The sequence below is a fragment of the Zonotrichia albicollis genome, chromosome 3 (assembly GCF_047830755.1).
Source record: "Zonotrichia albicollis isolate bZonAlb1 chromosome 3, bZonAlb1.hap1, whole genome shotgun sequence".
Lineage (NCBI taxonomy): Eukaryota > Metazoa > Chordata > Aves > Passeriformes > Passerellidae > Zonotrichia > Zonotrichia albicollis.
Genome location: NC_133821.1, coordinates 63165967 through 63188450, shown reverse-complemented (window position 1 = coordinate 63188450; position 22484 = coordinate 63165967). Strand labels below are relative to the sequence as shown.

The following is a 22484-nucleotide window of genomic DNA, read 5'->3' as shown; positions in this document are numbered from 1 at the left end:
AGGACCTTTGCTTTGGAGTGATGATGAAAGAACCTACCAAGATACAGGCTGATAAAGCATACTATCCTTGCAAAGTACTTTTGCCACTTGATGCCAAATTTTTGAGAAGCTACTTTAAATCTAAGTCTTAACAGAGTTTTAGAAAAATGGCTGAAAAAAATGCCAGTATAAAGATTATGAGATTAGAACCTCCACTCTGGAGAGCTATCAGCATACCACACTTGGATCCATTAATGCCATTGCTATTGTTCTTGAATTTTACTCAACAGCAAGCAAAGCTTTCTGAACACAGCAAACACTTATAAACATGAGCACTCTTACTGCCTCACTAAGACCATTCAAATGGATGGAGTTACTCAGGCAAGTAAGTGTGGGATGAAGGACAGATGTGTGTGGTTTCTGTTACCAAAAGCTGTTGAGCTGAAGTGCAGCAGTTTTGAGTACCTGCATGCCTGTTCTACAAACACAGATTTAGTATTGACACTGAATGAAGTATTTTTCCCAGGACTGTGCAGATACACTTGATTAACTTCAGCACAAAAGAAATATTACTGCTTTTTACAACAGTTTACAGAGATTTCAGTATGGGCTCATTCCCGCAAAGCTGAATTCACACCAAGAAATATGGATTCAATCTTGAGCAGTGCCATTTCTCAACAATATGCTATAAATATCAATCTTTGAAAAGCTTTAAAGGCGTTTCATACTGAAATTGAAAAGGTGTTTGCATTGAGAAGGATACTAACTGTAGGTATTCTTTCACAGTCACAAGCAAACGCACATTAGGTATTGAATCAATACAATCACTAAATATCTCTTCATTCTACCCCACACTCACTATTATTCACAAAAATTCTTATAATGCATTGTAGCAAACATTAGGCCTAATAAATATAAAATTATGTGGAAAACATTTTCCCACTGGAAAACATTGGGAGAAATCACGTCATCATGATGTCTCAAGTTCTGCAATATCTTTTTCAAAACTAACACCTCCAGGTATTTTGGAAGATGGAGCATTACTCGGGGTTTAGCAAAAGCCAGAAAAACCTTCCCAGAAGCCCTTGACAAATCAAAATTTTAACTCTAGAATCATTTCAGTCTTGCAATCCAATCCACAAATTTATCAAGATGTCTTAAAATAAATGTTTCATCATTAATACCTTAAGAAAGCCATTCTGTACCCATGGTTAGTATTTTTTCAATAAATAAGATTTGCATCATCTCAGTAGCCCTTCTTTGCATCTCGTACTGGTAATGATCAGAATCAAACTAGGAAGTGACAATGTACTTTTTGTACGGATACAACCCCATCCAATGCATACTAAATGCACATTACGAACAACATTGTTTCTGCTTCCAGTATCCTAATTTTTATTAAAAAACACAGTCTTGTTAGAATCTAAGTGAATTGTGTTTGCAGTTTCAGTGAATGTTGTGTTTTCAGTTTCACTCCATTCTAATCCCTCAGTTAAAATCACAGGATTTTCCCAGTTCTCTGCAGGTCTTGTAACCCTTCCCAACTTCATCTCATCCACAAATTACATCTGACTTAGATGGTGACCTCAACCTAAGTCACTGATACAGGATGAAACAGGATGTGTCCCTAGGCTGATCTTGCTCCACTTCCATTCTGAAAATAATATAGAATTTATGCAATCTCTTTTTCCACCAGCTTTAATCTGGCTTTCAATTCTCATCTTAATCTATCTTCTATTCAAGTATTTTTAGAGTCTTATGTCAAGCATTATTTCATTTTAAGTAAATTAAATTAATTGCATTTATTTTCTAAAAACTCCAAGTCCCAAACCACTTGGGATGAGGGGAAGAATGAAAGGGCAAGGAGGAAATATACTGTATGCTACCATACCCATATTTGTACTTCCAAGGCTTTAGTTCACCGTCTGAAGTAATCTCTTGCTTAGTTGGGTGGTTAGAATAGCAGGTCTAAAGTGGATCACAGCTTTTTTTATTTTTTTTAATACAATTGTCTAATTCTATTAAAGATTCTTATTTTTACTGCATTTATACTTATTTCAGTATTGTAGAAGGAGGTTAATTTGGACCTCTGACAAATTCAGTATTTTAAGATTTGCATTAGATGCTACTACTTTATTTATTCCTGTCTGTCATTTACAACTACAATGCTTCTATATCTCAAATCTTCTAATTTCTGCCCATTGTTCCCTAAATTATCCTAACAAGTTTTTTTCTGTTGCTTCATGTAGTGGGTTGACCTTGGCAGGACATCAGGTGTCCACCAAGCTACTCTATCACTGCCCTTCCCAGTGGGACAGGGAGAGAAAAGAAGATGGAAAACAACTAGTGGGTCAAGATAAGGCAAAAAAACCCAAAAACCAAACCAAAAAAAACCCCCAAAAAACCCCCCAAAAAACCAACCAAAAACCCACCTTCTCTGCCTCACCTACAAATTCTATTTATTTGGGGAACTTATAATGATCAGCCCTTGTCCTCTCATTACTTGTCAGAATTACACAAATCCTGACTATATTAATAAGTGTTAAATCTAAATAATCCCATTTTATAGATGGGCTAATTGAGGCAAAGGAAAGTTTACAATTGCATCAACTACTTAGCTGGAGATCTCCAAACTTCTACAGACTACTTTGTCGGGCACTGACTTGTGAAATAGCTCTGAGTAGTTAATTTCCATATATCCTTCTTTAGATGTTGTAGTCATACCGTGCCAAAGAGACTCTAAAGCTCTTCAAAGAGTGGAAGTACAATGACTACCTCTTTCTTTACGGCACATACCAGCTAAAACCCAGACCAGATAATCTTTGCAAATTACCCAAGAATGCCTAAACATGCACAGCAAACTCAGCATTGTATTAAACTACAGCAACCTCCTCCCAGCTATGGGAACACCACAGATTGAACACAGACACTGAAAATGGGGAGGCAAATCAAAACAGGAAGGAAAGCACAAAATCAGGAGATAGCATTTTAAGGCAAACAGACCTCTGTAGTTTTTTGCAGATACTAGGCAATAACTTATGCAATCTCCCAAGTTCTCCAAAAGGGCAAAAAAGTCAATTTTAATTACTTAATAAATATGCCATATTTAATAAACATAGATTCTTAGGATGAGAGGATCTACTCTACAATTTTCAGAATGCTGTCAACTTGCATTTTTGTGGCTTCCCTTTTATAGCTTAACTTAACATTCTGCTATTTTGTCAACTAGGTTAACTTCCTCCTATGCTGTAACTCACATTTGCTCCAGACAGCATTAAAAAAAAGTTGTTTTTTTTTCCCTTGTCATTCTAGTGCTCCTTTCCACCTCTTCTATCCCCCTGTAATCTTCTGCCTTGAGAGCTAGCATTTTTTCTCATCACTTTCAAGGTTCTTAAGAAATCAGACAACTTCATTTCAGTCATTGTCCTGTTCCCATTTCATGTGGGATTTTAAGTATCTCTTCTGCAATCACTTCTGTGCCCGCTCTCATTCTGGAGAATGCGATTCCTTTTTCTCCACTGGCCTATGCCTTCCCTCTTTCAAGTTTGTTTTCAATGCTCTTACAAATATGTTTCCTATTCTGAGATCATTTAGGGCATTACAACAGTGTCTATAATCAGACTGTTCCAATACTCTTGTAAGCCAAGGAGAGCTCTGCTGGCAGCACTAAATACTCTTTTCTTGATTGATAGTGAAATATCTAATGGAAATTCATGTTTTGTCCAGTTCTCTTGTTACTACAGCTGTGCACTGAAAGGTGATGATGCAGTAAGAAAAAAGTATTGCTCCTTTTCCCAACAAACTTGGTTAAAATTCTAATGTTTAAAATTAGATACTGAGGTGATTGTGAAAAACGGTTGCTGTCAGTACCAGGATGCTTTGGTGGTTTAGAAACTTGGCATAAAAATCTAGGTTTTCCTAGCCCAGATATCCTGGCTCAGGCTCTAATTCCATAAACCACATGACACAGGATATTGTAAAAGTACGCAAGAATTACACTTTATATAAGCATGGGCACTTTCCAATCTCAACCAAAACATTAGCACAAATACTTTACAATAACAGAAATGACATTTGATCGTTTGTAAATTTAACTTCCTCTGAATTTGTGTTCTCATTCTTTTTGTATTGGGCTTGTATTTTACAGTTGACACGAAAAAGAAGAAAACTGAAGATCATTCATTGGGAATACCATAATAATTTAATACTAACTTTTGGCCCTATGCTAGTACATCTAAAATCTCACATTAAGAACAAAATTTGTCAGCAGTATCTACATATTTGTATCTGACATTTTCCCAATACTTGAAAACATGGTAATGATTGTTTTTTTGAAAGGCATTCCTATAGCTCACCATTGAATTTACACGGATTATATTGTACATGCACTGATATGTCTGCACACAAACCACCTCCAACCCCCAATTCTGCTTCAGGCAAGAAGTTTGTCTGCTGTTAGTTTCTCATAGGTCAGTATTATACAGTCTCAAATACTACTGTTACAATCACATTCTGGAATGTGATCATACTTAAGCTTGTGCTTCCTAAACTTCACTTACAAAGGACACTGTTAAATATTCCACCTGAAATTACTTCAAAAATTTGAGAACACTGCTTCCAGTATTAGTAAATCTGACTAATTTGAAAAAATCTTCACTGTTTCATAAAGGATGACCTCCTCTGCAATGCACTTTTTAAATACTTCTGTAGGAATCCTGAAGTATAATATGGAACTTTCCCTGGAGAGAAATGAAAATACAAAGAACTGCAAAAACATAAAGCCTTTTAAGTAACAAACACTGAACAGAGGTTGACTATAAAATTCTAGCTTACATAAGTAGCAAAACTGAACATGGTATACCTGATAAAAATCTGACAGAGGCCTCCTCCTCCCTGAGAACTCACAATACAAAGAATGGCCAACAAGTATGTAGGTGGCAGTCAGACTGAAAAGGAGAGCTGTTAACTGCAGCATGGAACAAAATCAGTACTCTATTCAATGCTGTACTTGCGTGGGGAAGCAGTTGAGAGAAGCTGTGTACTTTATTACTCAGAATGCCTGTAAAATGAATCGGTCAACACTTAAAAACTCACACAACATTTAACAATGGGGCCATAAATTTCAGTGCCTGACACAAATTCCAATATGGAATAGTTATAGCCTATGTACCTACATTCTCCTGACATTTTCAAATATGTACACTGTTTGAACTGTTCTGCAACAGTGGTTTGTATTTTTGGGCTATCTCCTGTATTTAAAGTGGTCCCAGAGGCTATACTTAATGGAATGGAAATGCTTTGCTATAATTTACTTTAGGCATCAGTTTAGATGATAAATATTCAGTCTGCTACACCAAAAATTAGCAGCTTAAAGATGGGGTTTAAAACATGGTTTTATGAGCTGTTACAAAACTTCTCAATTAAGAATAAATTATTACAGCAAAATCATTTTATGGAAAATAAATTCAATAGGTCATGTCAGGTATTGTGGTCTGAAGGTTGGTATTAGGATATGTTCCATTTTACATGAAATTTTATATAGTAAATCTTTTAACACTAATTTATTTTCAGAAAGAATGTCTTGCTAGCTTCTCTAAGAAATTCTTAAACTTTGTACTACTATTTTCATCTCCATTCCCCTCAGAAACATTTACTTTAATTTCTTTCTAGGTGGAAGAAAGATAACAAATGTGCAAAGGATTATTCAAACAAATTGCTCGATTCAAACTAATTGTTTGATTATTCAAACAAATTGCTTTTACATTGCTTATCACTTTTTTACTGATGATTCCCTGGTTTCATAGAGGAACCAAAACATACAATATAATCATGGCCAACAGAAAATACTTTATACACTTTAAGAAATGCTTAATTTTTCACTTTCAAGCATAGTTACATATTCCATTTCAGATCATTCAGTTACAAAAAACCCCAATAACTTTAATTCAAAAGCCTCAAATCAATACATTGTATCATAGCTTATGCAACTTATTTTTGCATGTAATACAAAAGCCCCAAAGTTCTTTTTATTATTTTATAAATAGAAATAGGAAAACTGATTTTTTTTTTCCTACAACTTCTGGGGACTGAAGCCAGTTTTAAAAACTAGTAGTATGATCCTGAAATGAAAGAAATTACTGACTATTTTATAGCAACGCTACAGTGTAAACCAACAACTATATATGCAGAAGACTTGGCAGTAATTCAGTTTGATACTGAAGTGAGAGATCTATCTTGCATGAAACACTGTACAAAAGTCTTACTGCTCAGATCTGTACAGCATTATTGTCAAAAGTTTCAGATAGTTTCATTCTAAATTTCCCCAAATGATTAAAATCTAACCCAAGTCACTGTCCAGATTAGCATGCTATGCCATATCAGAAAGCAACACAAAATACACCACACTTTATCTTTTAAGTCTCAGTCAACTAAAGTGCTTAAGCATACATTTTTAAGTTTCATATTACCCATGTGAAATCTGCTGTCAAAGACACTACACACTTTAAGGAATTCCACCAGCTAAATTTTAGTGCATGCTTATGTTTAATTTTCTTTTCCTTTCTTTTTGCTTTGAATATAAGACTCATTTTAGTCACTCCAAAGCAGTGCAGCTATAAATAACATGGATTTGATCCAGCAGCTTGGAAACACAGAGAGATCAGATAAAATGTCATTAAAATTATTACATATATCAGACATGCTTTACGGTGTACTCAATTATTATGTCATGTCAGTTAAAAGACTGTGTATTCTTTCCTTTAAACAGCATGAGGGATTTTTAACAATCAAGAGCTCTAAAATTGCAGTGGCAGACCTCATAAAGACTCAAAATTCAGTTTCCAAGATATTTTAATTAAATCCCAAGTCCAAAAGTCTTTACAACAAAGCAGACAGGAAAAATATTAGTTGGAAATACAAAGCTGTATGACACTAATACAAGAGACAAACCTATGAGCTTTTTCCCAGCCTCTTAAAAAGATGAACAGTTTTGTTCTTTCAGTAAGTCTTCCTGAAAGTTCAAACTATTTAGAATCTCTGCCTCCAGTGTTGGGATCCTTGTTGATAAACATTAGTATTTTTGCTTAATTACCCATACAGATATATGAAATTTTAAGTGTTCACACCGAAGGAGCAAGAACCAATAATCAAGAATACATGTAGTAGTCCATACACCTGTGGGGGATTAAATTGGAACACCATCAAAATTACTCCCTCTGAAGTATTGAGAGATGTTTTTTCCAGAACATTTTCAAATGAAATACAAATGTCCTCAAGACTCCCTCAACTTAGACTTAAGTCTCAGATAATACAAATAGTGAAATAATTTACGTATCAAAAAGTCCTTCCCAGTGTGGACCTGTCAGCCTTCTCACATTCAGCCTCTCATTTCAGGAGGAAAGCACTAATCTTAGTTATCATTTTAAAGCTATTATACCTATTAAATAATTGTTTGCAATAATAAAACAGGTGTAAGAATTTTAACAAAACATCCTAATTCTCAAGTTTTTTACAGTGAGCATTTTCCAATTCTGATAATCCAAATATTGCAAAAGGAATTTTAACTCGAGTGCTGTTCATAGTACTTTCGTTAATATTTTGCATACATCAAGCCACTGCATTCATGTTTCAAGCTCCACTGTCTTTAAACTGAAAACAGAGATTCCTACTGTACCATTAATTGCTAATCTGACACTGAAACAGTGGTTTCATAGTCATGAGTGATGGGATTGAGAATTTCTGTGTAACTCCACTTCCCTATAGGTACAGTAATAAACTGTTAGTTCTTTAGGCGGAAGACATGAATCTGTTGGATTAAAGCTTCATTCTCTGCCTGTAATGAGTAACTTGAGGGCCTTCTGTAGATTTTGCACAGCAGTGCTCACATCTTCATATTGCAACGCACTGCCGGCATATTTGCAATATTTTTGAGCTCTGGCAAAGTCCTCTGGAGTCAAGTGGACTTCTCCTGCAAAGACATAAGTATTACAAAGTTACTACAAAGGAAATGTGACTTAAACTTTCTTTCTTATAATTTTTGTGTTTTACTGGTGTTTGTGGTAATATTATGAAAACCAGGCTAATATTTGTGATAGTATTATAAAGACCAAGCTACAATACAATATTTCTTCTGTTCTGTTCTCTTTTCTTTCCATTCACATAAAGCTTGACTTCTTTGCTATTGAAAAATGCAAGGACCTTTCTAAACACTGGTATTTGCATGACCCAGTGCCTTTCAAAAGTAAGCCAATACCTTTGAGAAAGAGCTGCTCTTCATTTAAGACAGCAAAGGAGAGCTTTTATATGACATTAAGTTAGCTGTAATCATGTTACAACCTGCAAGAAACAAGGACAGTGCTTTTTGTGTTTACAGCATAATTACTCTGCTTTCTTCAGAAATAATACATAGTTAGAAACTGTTCCTTCTCAACTGGAATAACTTTTCAGAATGTAGAAGCATTTCTCACTGGCATGTTTTCACATATTCTATGTTTCTGTTTTTCCAAATAATTTTTGTTTCCAATTTTATGTAAGATGACTGAAAACAAGATTGATGTCATGAAATGTGCCCATTTTTGTAACATTGGAGAACACTAGCAAAAAATATTCCCATAATATAGTATAAACCATAGTATGTTAGTTATTAATCAGAGTTCTCTTGAAGTAAGTTAAAACTTCAGGAATTCTGTTGTGCTCAAACACATGCATTCAGTCTTGGAGAATACACAGCAGGGACTTAAGCCCTAAATGGCAGAAGATTTTATATGTGAATAGTATCACTGATGTGGGTGTAAAACAAAGCATAACTGTGTTACTGTACCTCCTTCCACCCACAAATTCACTGTGAGTTTTAAGGCTAATCCCATGCCACTACAATAATGGGCAAATTTACATATATCCAAATACGGACAAATTATAAAATCTTTACTCAGGTTCTTTCAAAACAAATTGTAAATAATAGATTTTTATGGGCACAGATAAATAATTATATAAACCACTAAATATTATGCATATATTTAAAACCTTTCCACACAGTATGGTATAAGCACTGAATAGATTTCACAGATTAAGAGAGAATGTGCTTTTAAATGCATCATACATTTTACATAAAGTTTAGTTAAACAAAGATTTAGCCCTCCAAGTACATTTTACACTTAAGCAACTACATGAACATACTTTAAAGCCATTTTTATGGCGCAATTTCCATTAGCTGAATCCTCTCCTTCAAAATAGAACTGTTGTTAGCAATACTGTGAGAATGTTTACTAAAGAATCTCTGTTCTTATCAAAAAATGTCTATTATATTTGCTTTTCCTCCCCCCAGTCTTACTATTTAAGTACAGCTTTTGAACAAATAAAACAGAAAACCTGAGAACATTAAAAATTAGACTGGTCTGCTGATTTTTAAACAACCCTACCCAAATAAAATCTGAAAGGTAAGCACACTGAAGATTAATTTTATCAATTTTTAAAATATACTCTAGAACTCCGCTTATTTCCCTTTCAATAAATAAATATAACCATTGAGGGACATAAAAATGTGGTGGGCTCATTATGATTGCAATGTATATTAATTTCACGCTTAGTAAGGGAAGTCACATTAAATCTCTTAAAATACATACACATGGGAGTAAATCTTTGCGAGGGAGTGCATAAACACAGGCACACATCTCAGGTACTCTGTAACCTCAGGAAAGTCACAGACTAAAAAGCAGCTGGGGTCAATCTGCAACCGCATTTCTGAAGATCTTTAAGAAATTAAAAAGACCAAGTTTCCCTCAAAGTAGCTTTATGCTATGATGCCAAAAGAAACTACAAAATCATTCTTTAAAAACTGGCCAGGGCATCAGTCCAGTATTCAAATAATTTATTGGAAGCAAGCCTAAATTCACCCGTCTAATCTTATTTTTACAGTATGAGCTCTATTAATGTTTTGCTGGCATAAAGCCTTATTTATTATGAAATCTACCTCAGATGCTATTATGACACAACTTGAGGAAAAAAAATTAATAGTTTTAAATTTATAAACCAAAGTTTATAGAGTAAGAGGGTTGGTCTTTTGATGTGCTCAGTAGCTTGAGCTCCTATTGAAGTCGACACCTCACAATGGAAAAGCAAAATAGAAACAAACCACTCTGTGTTCTGAAGTTTTACAAATAATGTAAAACTTAACTGCAATGACTGTACTTACATCAAAGGTATAATCACAAAAGTTAGTAACCTACTTCAATTTACATATTCCAGCAGTTTTGGAGGAAATGCCCTGGGTGTCGTGGTGGACACAGATCTGCCCATGAGCCAATGATCCACCCTTGTGCTGGAGAGTGACAATGGCATCCTGTCCTGCATTAGGAAGAGCACTGCAAGTAGGTGAATGGAAGTGATCCTGCCCCTTTCATCCACATCCTGAGTGCCATGTCCAGTTCTGGGTTCCTCAGCACAAGAGAGACTGACATCCTGGAGACAGTCCAGCAAAGGGCAATAAAGATGACTAAGGGAATGGAGCATGAGAAGTGCCCAAGAAAGCTGGGATTGTTCAGCCTAGAGAAGAGAGAGCTCAGGGGGATCTTATATCAAGTACATAAACACCTGAAGGGAGAATATTAAAAGCATAGAGACAGGCTTTTTTAGTGATGCCCAGTGACAAGACCAGAGGCTGAAACACAGGAGGGTCCTATCTGAACATCAGGAAACAGTTTTTATTCTGAGGGTGACCAAGGTCTGGGACAGGCTGCCCAGAGAGGTTGTGCTGTCTGTCTCTGGAGAGATTCAAAACCTATTTTTAGAACTAGCAGTGACATTTTTTCTCAAACTTCTTCAGTGCACGAAATTAAACCAGAGGGAGGGTGCATGAGCAGGGGGAGACAAAAAGGACATGGTCCTGAGTGACTGGTTTTACATGACCTGTGGGAACCCAGGGCACCGGGAATATTTCCCTGTCTGCTCTGGGGTGCCCTGACCCCCAGGAGAACACTGACTTTGACCCTCATTCATGGAGAAAGTTCCTATTCTCCAGAATAGACCAGAATCCACTAGAGCCTGAAATACATTATAGAGAGTAGTGTAGATGTATCATTTAGGTGGGAATTTAGGTTTTGGGATTTTTAGTATGTAGTGGATGTAAGCAATATGGAGGGCACAGAGTGTCATCCTGGGCTGCTTCTTCATGCTTCTTCCTCCTTCTTCATGGGTTTGGGTGGCATTTTGTAATTGGGTGGAAAAGTTTGCATTGCAGGCTTTTGGGGATCAGTTATTGGGTTAAAAGAGAAATAATCTAGGTGCTCTTAATTGGATAGTTTAGTTTTAAAAGACCTTGTCACGATAGATTGTAGCCATTTTTGCAGTGCTTGTCCAGTGCACTGAGCCTTGTATGGACAGCGTGCAAAACTCTAGATAAGATGACAATAAACAAGAACCTGAAGATAAATAAGATAAACTCAAGACTGAAAAGATCCAGTGTGCCTCTCTTTCCTGACACAAGATGACTCTAGGAGGGTCTCCCCTGACAGGGGAATCCCCTGGGAGGGCCCAGCCAGAGTCCCAGAGGTTGGGGAGTCGGTAACAGGTACCCCAACAATGACCCTTCCTTGAGCAGAAGGGCTGGACCAACCCACCTCCTGAAGTCCTTTCCAACTTCATGTATCCAGTGATTTTTGGCTCTAAAAAAGCCCAACAACACTGAAATACAAAAGGTATACTGCATTTATTCTGAAACAAACTTGCTTCCTGTGTTAATCTGAAATTATTAGGACTGTAGTTATATTACTGAAACATGACAGGAATATGGAATCTGTAACAACAAGCATGATTCTCTTAGTTTAAGAGAAACACAAAGTGAAACTGATTTGACTAGAGCTGCTGAAATCATTTTGGGAAAAAAAGTTTTAGAATGAAAGTAATGTGCATTTTACATAAATACATCTGTTTCTCCCTGGTATCCTTTTCTATGCTTCACATGTTTTTCCTTTTTATGACGCCCAAATATAAGGCAGATGATTTAAGAACATTTCAATCATACAAACTGGTACATAAAAACAGTGATGGAAAAGGTAACAAGTGGTTTTTGAAACAAGATACTCTTTTTTCCCATTAAATCACTTGAAATATTTGAAATATAAGTACTCAAGGATTTCTTTTTAAGATCATGAAAACACATTCAATGTCAAATTATTATTTCTACTTTGTGTGTAGAATATCAAACATTATACACCCAACTACAATGGACAAATGCCTTCTTTATATTATGCCACCTGTGGAAGGGACCATATGGCAACATAAGAAGATCTTACAAAATCTGTGTAGCACAACTATGAATGCCTTTAGTGTTAGTAAAATCTAGGGGTAATAAATTTTTCAAGACAACTACACCAAAGAAGTGCACACACACATACACAAAGTTGCTGCATAATTCTAAATTCTGACGTCAGACACCTTAACCCAGGCTTAAATGAAAACGCTTTGACACTTTCAAAAGTCAGTGTTAAACTCTGAAACCTCTTCCCACAGGACAGGACAACAACTGAAAGATTTATGCTAACTAAAAATCAAAGAACACTATGCCTTTAACTTAATCTTTCTTTGATAAAATATTCTACTCCACTCCACCAAAAGTTTTTCTCCCGTAACAGCTTTAATCAAATGACTTCTCCCATGTTACAGAAAGCAAAGAAAATATATAATTCATCTTTAAAATATACATTTGATCTTATTACAAGAAAGAATCTTGCAGGAATATGTGGAATATCCTGTTTGGCTATGCCTATACTACCACATTCAACACTGCCAAGGAAGGCGTCTCAGCACTCAAACTTGACTGTCTGCAGCATCAAACTGCTGGAACAGATTCCAGTATGGTTTTGGCCCATGAAAACTAGCGCTTTCCCAAACAATTCCTGGGCATGACTTGTGGTCAGAGCAAGCTACAGATCATTCAATATGAGCAGTCTTAACAAGCTACCTTGTTTAGGTTTAAAAGTTTAATAATATGGATGTGAGAGGTTCTGTGCCAGCTGCTCTCCATGCCAAATATCTGCAAGCCTGTGTAATTTGTTAGCATGGACATCGTGTCAAAGTCATGGAACAAATGTACCTTGCACTGTGCTAGCTCTGTGGGTCTGTTGGATGGAGGGCAACACTGATCCCTCCTTCTCATGCAAAGGAAGCCTCAGTTCCACAGGAATGGTACACACCTCCATATGCAGCAAGGATCTAGCCCAGATATGGTATATTGCAGCTCAGGAACTGCACTCATGGGTCCCACAGTTTTGTACATCCATTAACACATACAGGCATATCTCAATCTACTGATGGGTTAGAGAACTAGACCACTGTTGGCACAGAAAGGACTCCTCAGCAGCATGAGAAGAATGCACAAGACAATGACAGGCAAGGACAAACACTTTCCATTCCTCTCAAGCTTCTTAACCCCACACATGCAAAGAAAACTATCAGTGTACCCCTGCTGACACATCCCTTATGCTCTCTGAGACTCCTGCATATATGACAGTGTGTTTTCTAAGCTTTCAAACCAAGAACCTGTATGACCTTTATCATTTCTTTCATTTCTTGCCTGCACTTTTGTAGCACTCCCTCATAAGAATATGAGACTTTGAGCTGTTACAAGACCCAAACTTGTAGTGACACCACAGAGATGTGCAGAGGAGGAACACAGGCATGCAAATACACAGGTTAGATCAAGTTAAGGGATTTATCATGGTGCTTAGCAGGGGTCTTAATCTTTGACTTACACAATATTACTAATTACACATTCTCATAAACACACTTAATTCCTTCTTATTTATGTACTTATTAAACCAGGTTATCTCAGGTAGGTGGTAAAAGGGAGCAATGCAATCATACCATTCAGATATGAGTAATGGAAAGTCTTCAACTTAATTTAAAAAATTATGTTTCAATCAAAATGGACATTTTTGACAACCAGAAACAAACATTCAAACCAAGAAACAATGATGACTAAAATTTTTAGAGTAGTTACCAAAAAACCTGGTACAATGACTGTCTAGAAGATCATGATAAGTTAGTTAAACATGAAAGCTTTGCTTCCAAACATCACAAAATTTTCCTTCCAGCTAGCAGTCACTATAGCAAGCCTTAAGTAAAGCTTTGAGCCATTTCAGTTGAAGAGCTACCAAAATTCCCACAGCAGTCCCCAAAAGTCAAAAACTATCACCAAGTTTAAATGTTACAGCTACAGGTCTGAGGTGTTGTTTTCAGTGAAATGAGTTACTGCCACATGAGCTCTCAGCTGGCCAGAGCATGGTGCTAATAATGCCAAGGTTGTGGGTTTGAGCCTTGTATAGGCCATTCACTTCAGAGTTGGACTCAATCCTTCTGGGCCCCTTCCAGCTCAGACTAACCTGTGATTCTGTGATTACAGCAGTATGTCAGAAAAACTGTGGCACCTACAGTACCTTTTGCTCTTCAGGAGAATACTAAAGATTAGAATGTCTCTATCAAATTTTGCTATTTTTATTTCTTCTGTAAAAATGGCTTTCTAATATATTAGAATGGAAATATCCTTAAGCACTCTTTATGCCAGCAGATTAAAAACAAGTTGAACAATGAATTCCTACTATAGCATTTGATTGAAGCAAAAATGCTTTTTCTGAACAGCTATTTTAACACAGTCTTCAATGGCATAATAAAGTAATTAAATATCTCTAAGTTATAAAATACAAGAACATACCTATCTAAACTTTGTAGTCATAACAGGCAATGTTTTACTGTGGGTAGTACTAGAACTTAACATAGCAATGACATATAATATTGTATACTAATGAGAGTATATCCTGATGAGGATAAACTGTAGGCCTCCTAGACCTCCTCCTCATTCAACATCCACATTATATTGCCAAAAAATCTGATTATTACAAACAGATGCAATTTATGGAGGTTTTTTACACTCTTCTCTTTTCCACGGACAGAAAAATTCTTAGAAAAGAATTTAACACAGTTAACTCTGTGTCCATGTGTACTCATGTACCATATGTATATGAGTGTTCAACTGAAAATCTAGGATCATTCCAGCTTCATTGTCAGTTACTACCTTTCCACAAGCCATGATTTCCCCAGGGTTAGCCTTTATGTGTACACTTCAAAGCATGGGATATGCAAGCAGACATAAAATACATATGATATAGGTTATCAGTGATCACCAAAGACAAATGACATCCTGGAAAATAAAAGTCTTGATTAAATGGTACATCAAAATAACATCATTAGGAGTACCTTACAAATCAATTGTTTCATTTAGCACAAGTGCTACTTCCAGTCAGGAAGCCCACACTATTCTGCACAAAACTGCAATTTGAATGTTTTATGAATTATTTTGTGAAATTTATAAGTAACTTACATGCTGACCCTGTAGAATAAATTTCAAGTAAAGGGACTGTATATTAATTACAAAAAATACAATTTGGCAAGGCTATCAGGAATATAGGCTTTGCAAAGTATATTAGAACCTCACCTGAGAAGCAACATAAATAATAAAAAACCTTAGGCAATGCTAGCTCATTAGTTCAAAGCAGTCAGACAGCAACACTATTTTATAGCAGCTTTCAGAAACTACTAAAATCTTAGCAACACAATGCGTAGATGTTGTCCACTCTTTTCAAGATTCTGGAATAGCGTTCAGGTAATAGTGACAATATTTCTCAAACTTCTTCCTTCAGTGCAGGGGAGACACAGAGGACATGTACAACAATACAAATGCCACAAGCTTACCTGCAGACTGAGCACTGTAAAGGGAAGGATCAACCAGAGGAATATTCTGTGGAGCAGGCTGAATGGTGTTACTTGTCACTCCTGCAAATCAATGCAAAAAAAGAACTCTGCTTATTTTTACTTGTTGACTTTAAAAGTAAGCAAAAAATCAGAACAGATGAAGCGTTCTTGTACCTGCGTTCCCATTTTAGGTACACTCATTTGTTTTGATCGAAAACTGTATTTTTGCAATATGTCCAGAACATACCAGACTAGCATAAAGTTATTTCTGCAACATCTGCCGTCTAGGAACATACATATATTCTGTAAAAGTGCTCCAAACTATGATATACATATTTCAAGAAAACATTAAAAAATATTTCCAATGGCATTTTTACGATTTTAGCTTATTTTAGCTTATTTTAGCTTATGAAGATGCTTATTTTAGCTTATGAAGATGCTTTTGCCACACAATAATGTGTTATTTTACTTTCTATGTAATGGACTAGAATTTGGGCAAAAATTCATCTCCCACTGATGGATTTCTCAGGTGTGATTTGGAGATACCTGTGTTATGAGGTACTTCAGCTGGAGTGTTGGCAGGTGCATGGGCACCTGGTGGTATATGTATGCCAGTGTAATTACTAGTTGGTATGTTGTTAGCTTCATATGTAGATGATGATGATGACGGAGCTGTTCCACTATGGACAGAAGACGACCCCGCTTCTTCCCTTTCAGCATCTGCTAAAATGATACAAAATAGGAATTACTGCAACTACTATATATACTATATACTTGAAAACTTTGGCTTTCCTCAACACCTTCTTTCAAATTTTTATTGCTAAAACGTTGCCACCACAGTGTGACATAAAATATCAAACAACAGGGGGTTCATCTGAAAAGGTAAAAAGTGACATACCATACAAAAAAGATCTAAACACTCACATACTTTCAAAGATCTCTTCTGTTCAACTTGAAGAATCATTTCCTTACTTGTCTGAATATAAGCTATCTGTCTCATTAGAACAATTTGTTATACCTTTGTGTCCTGCATCCAGAAGTGGAACAAGTTATTACGCATAGGCAGTAATCTACATTTTAACATATACATGAACCAGAATATGGAAAAATGTATTTGCCTTACAAACTCTTCATAAAAGGCTAGACAGTGCCAATTCTTTTACCCAAATCAAAACACAAATAAATAAGAACTAAGAGAAACTTTGGGAAAGTAATACCAAACAAGAAACTAAATGCAGCTTAGCGAAGTCATAATTGCATCTAGAACAGTTAGAATACATAATGATCTGTAAGAATAAGGTTCAATACATCCCACAGCATGTACAAAGAACATATATATTTTTCAATCTAATCATGTTCTTAAGGTTCTCATTTACGTTATTTAATACTGCTTTAAAGGCTAAGGATCCAGTCAATTCAGAATAAATGGTTGATTCCTGCTCCTTCATTTGAATTAAGTTCAATTTAAAAAAACCTGATTTTCATTTACTGTGTATGCATTCACCTGTATCAATAAGGTCAAATGGAACAGGCAGTTTTGGGAATTCCTTATTTAACAGCCAGTGCTTGAAAGGAAACAAAGAAATAAGGGAGGACAAAACTTGTATGTGTGTAGAGCTAGCAAAAGAGATCCACTTCAGCTACACAAGACTATGAGTTATGCAAACACTTCTGCTGCTTAATAATTAAATGGTCTGCTATTAAAAATATTACTATTATAAATATCTGAATTGTTTCCTATGTAAGTCCTTCTACCTCCCAGAAAAAAATTCACATGCTATCTTTAGGAAAAATGTTTAAATACCTTCTAATTTACAATACAATTTACTAATAAAAAGGCTATAGAGCAGAGTAAAATCAAGTATTGTTATTAGAGCATTTTTAGTGGACTTCAATAAATATACTCTGGTTTATGGCACAATTTCTGACACATGCAAATGAACACCTGACAAGTTTCTGGAAGACAAAAAATATCTTAAGGTGCCAGATTTTTTTTTGCTGTATTTTTTGTTAGTAACTCATAGTGCAATACTGTGTGCCTAACGAGTGGAAATAAAATTAAATGTCTGAAACTAGCAAAAAGAAGAGGAGATTGAAGAGTAAACATTGCATATGCTATCTTTTAAATAACAATGTAACGACAGGAAACTATTGTTTGAATGCTGTATTTTTCACTGGTTTTGGTGTCAACTAAAAAAAATACAAAACAGTTTCACTAAAAATAATGAACAAAACCAGAGGCTTACTTTACATAAAATGAATGAAATAGTTACACACAACACTCACCAGGCCGTCTGAAGGTGAGGCTGCCAAACATTACTTGCAACACTGTTACCAATTATTTACAGCTTGGGCAAATTGTACCCATAAAGTTGGAGTTTCCAAGCTGAGTGTCCGCTTGAAGCTGTGATTTTGGGAAAGCTGTTGTAAAAACTACTAAGCAACTGCTGAGCATGAGGCAGTGAGAGAAAACGTGTTTCCACTGTGCTTACTATCTCAGCCATGAGAAATTACTTGTAAATTCATGTCCATATTTAAGCTGCAAATGCATTTATTCCTTTATTCTGCCCCTTGCAGCTTCCTGTTGCCTTAATCTGGTTCTCAAGGCACATTCTGATTTCCTTCTCTGTACTAGGATTACATAGCCCATATCTGCAACCCTTTGTGACATACTTGTGTCCCTCTTGCAGTGCCCCAATTTTCTCTCCAAGCCATTCCCAGTTTCAGCTTCCAACTTCCTCACTGCACAGTTCAGGGTCTCTACTCACTCCTGAAACAGTGCAATGCTGCGGCCAACACTGGCCACAGAGGACATGAACTCAAAGGGTTAAAGTCTGGCAATGTTAAAAACCAAAAAAAGTGTTAGAAGTGCTAACCACCAGTAATAACAGTGCCTTCAAGAGGCAAATTCACAAATGAGCAACCCACTTTTTAATCAGGTTTATGCATCAAAAGATTAAGCTCAACTGTTTGATTTACTCATTGTGCAGCTGGATAATGTTAAAACTGTATTAAACATAAAAGTAGTTTTGTTTAAGTTAACTCTCCTTAGTCTTTAAAGTGCCCAAATATCATAAAAGCATTTCAGCAAAGCAAATATTTAAAATATTCTTCATCAAAGGCTAAAGTATTAGAAACATTTTAAGATATCCACTCTCTGTATTTATGGATAGTTTTTAACAGTAGTGCCAGATAGAAGTATTTCAGGTTGCTATAAAAGAACATTTAGGTCAACAGAGGTTTTAAATTGTATGGTTAGAATGTTCAAAACATAATTGAAAAAAAAAAAACTTTTCCAGGGAATGAGAAAGAATGCTACAAAATTAGAAAATTCTTTCCTCATGCAGCAGTAATAACCTAGAATTCAAAGTTCCTTACAATTTAAAAAATTTCTTAAAAATGCTGAAACTAGGCTGTTAAACAGTGACACAATTGTTTTACATTTCATTTCAGCTCCAGGTGAGTTTTTTGTCTTGGAACCTCATCAGCTTTTGTGCTTGAATCCCAGCATAAAGAATTCACAAGCTCTTTAAATTTTCTGCAGAGCTACAGTATACCCAGACCACCTGTCTGTATTTTTTAAAATTATTTATTTACTGAAGGCAAGATTTTGTGAAATCATCAGTGCAGCCCCACAACAGCCATCCAAAGATACTTTTCCATAAACAGAGGATTCTCAAGGCTTAATGGCATTCCCTTTTCTAGTGTAAGCAAGCATCAAGCATGACTTAATTTCAGCAGCTCAGTGCACTAAATATAAAATTAGCAAAATTTTTTTTAAGGAGTCCAAATTCCTCCAGTTCTCTGGACTCCTGTTTTTCATGAGTTCAGAGAATTATAATAAATATAAATTTTTTTCTTTGTCTCATTCTGCTGAGTTGTTTCTCTTTTGCTTGAGATGTTGCCAAAAGATTCACAATGTAAGGTTCTATTTGAACTGCTTTTAAAAAACAAACCAATCATGTATTTTTTTCCACAACATTGAGAAAATAACTCAAAAATCCATCAACTTTTCCCACACTGCTCTTTTTACTAGCTGGAACTATTGCAGTTTTCTGAAATTCTGAAATGGAAATGTAGCCTACATATTATATTGCAATAAAGGTGATTAAATGGAATGTATTTACTATGGCTATAGTATGGCTCTTTAGGAACTTTTTTCTATTTCCATTTTTTTTCCATTAGTGTAAAACCTTGCTTGATGACCTAGGGGTAATGCTAAGTAACCTTTATGTGTATTCTAGGACTTGTATTCCAACTGCATTAATAAATTAAGCATGTCTTTTAAGGTTTCCATGGTTGCATCCTGACAAAAGCATCTGTAAATCCCACAGCAGAACTGCATAAAGCATGCCTATGTACTGTAAAAACATCTCCAAGAGTTACAGTATGGTTTTCAAGAATCACAAAAAAAAAAAAACCACTTTGGAAAAAAATGGTAATTTGTCAAGCTACAGAGACCTAGTTTCACTCTGTTTAAACAGACTTTTTCCACATGCAAGGGGAGGAAGAAAATGAGCAAGCAGAAAGGAATGGGGAAGGTCCAGTCATACACTCAAACAATACTGCTTTTCTTCTTATGATGCACAAAGAGGAACTGAAACTCTTTTGTACTGATTCTTCTCATAAAAATTAATTTGCATAACATTTTTGTCTTGATTATGTGAGACATTATGGACACCTACATCATGGAGCTAACCATAAAAAATAAACACTAATATGCATTTTTCATTTAATTTCTTAGAAAATTAGGAATGGGAGAAATAATCTCTGTACATGAAATACAATTCAACAACAAAATAAACAAACAAAAACCATATTGTCAAGTTACAGATCTTGCAGGCTCCCTGTCAAAAAGGATGTTAAAATTTTGATTTGCTCAGCATTTGTGTCCCTTTTAACATGCATGTAGACATAACCTAGCAATGAAAGCAAAAGTCTTCACCAATTCCCATTACCACCTGTAATGAACTGCAACATATACCAAGGATTTGAGGAAAACCTGAATTCTGCTTTCCTTCCTACAAAAGTTTCTTTTGTAGCCTTGAGCAAGTCAGTTACTTCTGTGCATTAATAAAAATTAAGAAAGAGCCTATTTGTTACTCTATTGAGAAATAATTAGCTTCTACAAGTTGCACACATGGATTTTTAGCAAAAGTTTTGTAATGTTTACTTAGAAATTCTATTTTTGCACTTGTTTAAAATTCATAGTTCACTTCACATACTCATGTCAGCTCTACCACACTATGAGCCAGACCACTAAAAGAGCACTTATTTAAAGCTGAAAATATTTAACTGAACTATTCATTACATTTAATATAACAAGAGATTTTTCTCTCACATGTTGTATTCTCCAGTAAGTCACTACTCTGCTGTAATTTGACAAAGATGAAGTGATGTTTGCAGTTGAAGTTGCATCATAAGTATCTCTGGCTACAGATGCATGGACAGCTAAGGAAACTGCCTTGGAAAAGATTGTATGTTGAAGAAGAAATGAGTTTGCTAATGCTTCACTTCAAATACAGCTGTGCCTACACTGGAGCACATTTCAGTGGGTAAGATACCCATGCCAGTGTTTAAGTCTGTAGGGTGCCTTTAGGTTAGGAAAACATAGTAACCAGAACAAACAAGTAGCTTGGATATAAAATGATCATACTCGGTATTTGTTCACAAATATTTGAGTTTACTTATGTTGCAGTGTTCCTGGAGCACTAATATATAAATAGTATTTTATCCAGGAAATTGCAAATAAATTATATTTGGCACCCCAGCTCTTAGACATTATAAAGATAATAACAAACTGAAATAGATGTTTGGTACACATTCTCCTTAAAAAAAATAATCATGATCATATCCTTTTTTTTTTTTTTTAATGCAACCCTGTCTGGGACATATAAATGACAATGTGGAGATGCATCAAAATGTGAGATTATATGATGAAAAGATTGAGAACCAGAGAAGAAACTAGTTTTCTAATGTTTTGACATGTTTAAAACAAAGTACTAAGTAGAAAATTACAAGCTTACTCATAACTTATTAAAAAAATAACTTATTACTTTATATTAATTTATATTTCATATGTGTGCACAAGTATAAGTACACTGGTCATCTATATTTATATACACAATCAGAAAACTTTATGTAGCCACCCCTATAAGGTGGCTCTACAGGTCAGATAGATACTCTACAAGGTAGATCTTTCCCTTTGACACTGTAGATTTGTTTATTGACTCATTTAATTTGGAAAAATTTGTATTACTAAATCTAAGCTTAAGAGACAAATTAGCATCAACTTAATTGACAAGCCATAAAGTCTCACGTGCTAGCTCAGAAGAAAATTACAAACTATTTGATGGTCTCAGTTGCTCCACTAGATATGTGAAGAATGATATACAGAGGTTGTCATTGTGCAGAATTAGTCTGTTTTAATTTGCATAGTGAAAATATCCATTCCAATTCATCTTATCTCATAAAAGATCACCCTCTGAGATTTGTATTCAATCTGCATTGAGGAGAAAAGTAAAGAAACTGATCACTATCTAAAGCAAAACAACTTGTTCTGACACACATTCAGTTTGGTTAAGTGGATGTCCTTGGAAATCATCTTCTTAACTGTTAGATAAAGTGGGAACCTCAAGGAATCCTGTACAGGGAGCTCAGGTAGCCAGGGGAAGCAAGGAAAAGGAGGATGAGTGAGAAAGAGGCAGAAATCCAAGTCAGTAAGAGTAGACCATAAACCTGTTTTGAAACTGACATTATTATAC

At 35.4% G+C, this 22484-nt stretch overlaps 1 protein-coding gene across 2 annotated transcripts in view; it reads right to left on the bottom strand.

The window, feature by feature from the left end:
- Positions 1 to 5806: 5806 nt before the first annotated feature.
- Positions 5807 to 22484, bottom strand: part of VTA1 (vesicle trafficking 1) — a 39150-nt gene continuing 22472 nt past the window's right edge. The window contains exons 6-8 of one of the 2 annotated variants that reach the window (XM_005490257.4): positions 16267 to 16443; positions 15721 to 15801; positions 5807 to 7945 (exon numbers count right to left, since the gene is read on the bottom strand). In XM_005490257.4, coding sequence (XP_005490314.1) covers positions 7800 to 7945; positions 15721 to 15801; positions 16267 to 16443 — 404 coding nt within the window. In that variant the 3' untranslated portion in view covers positions 5807 to 7799. The remainder of the gene's footprint in view (positions 7946 to 15720; positions 15802 to 16266; positions 16444 to 22484) is intronic. The other variant, XM_005490258.4, reaches the window with a different exon arrangement.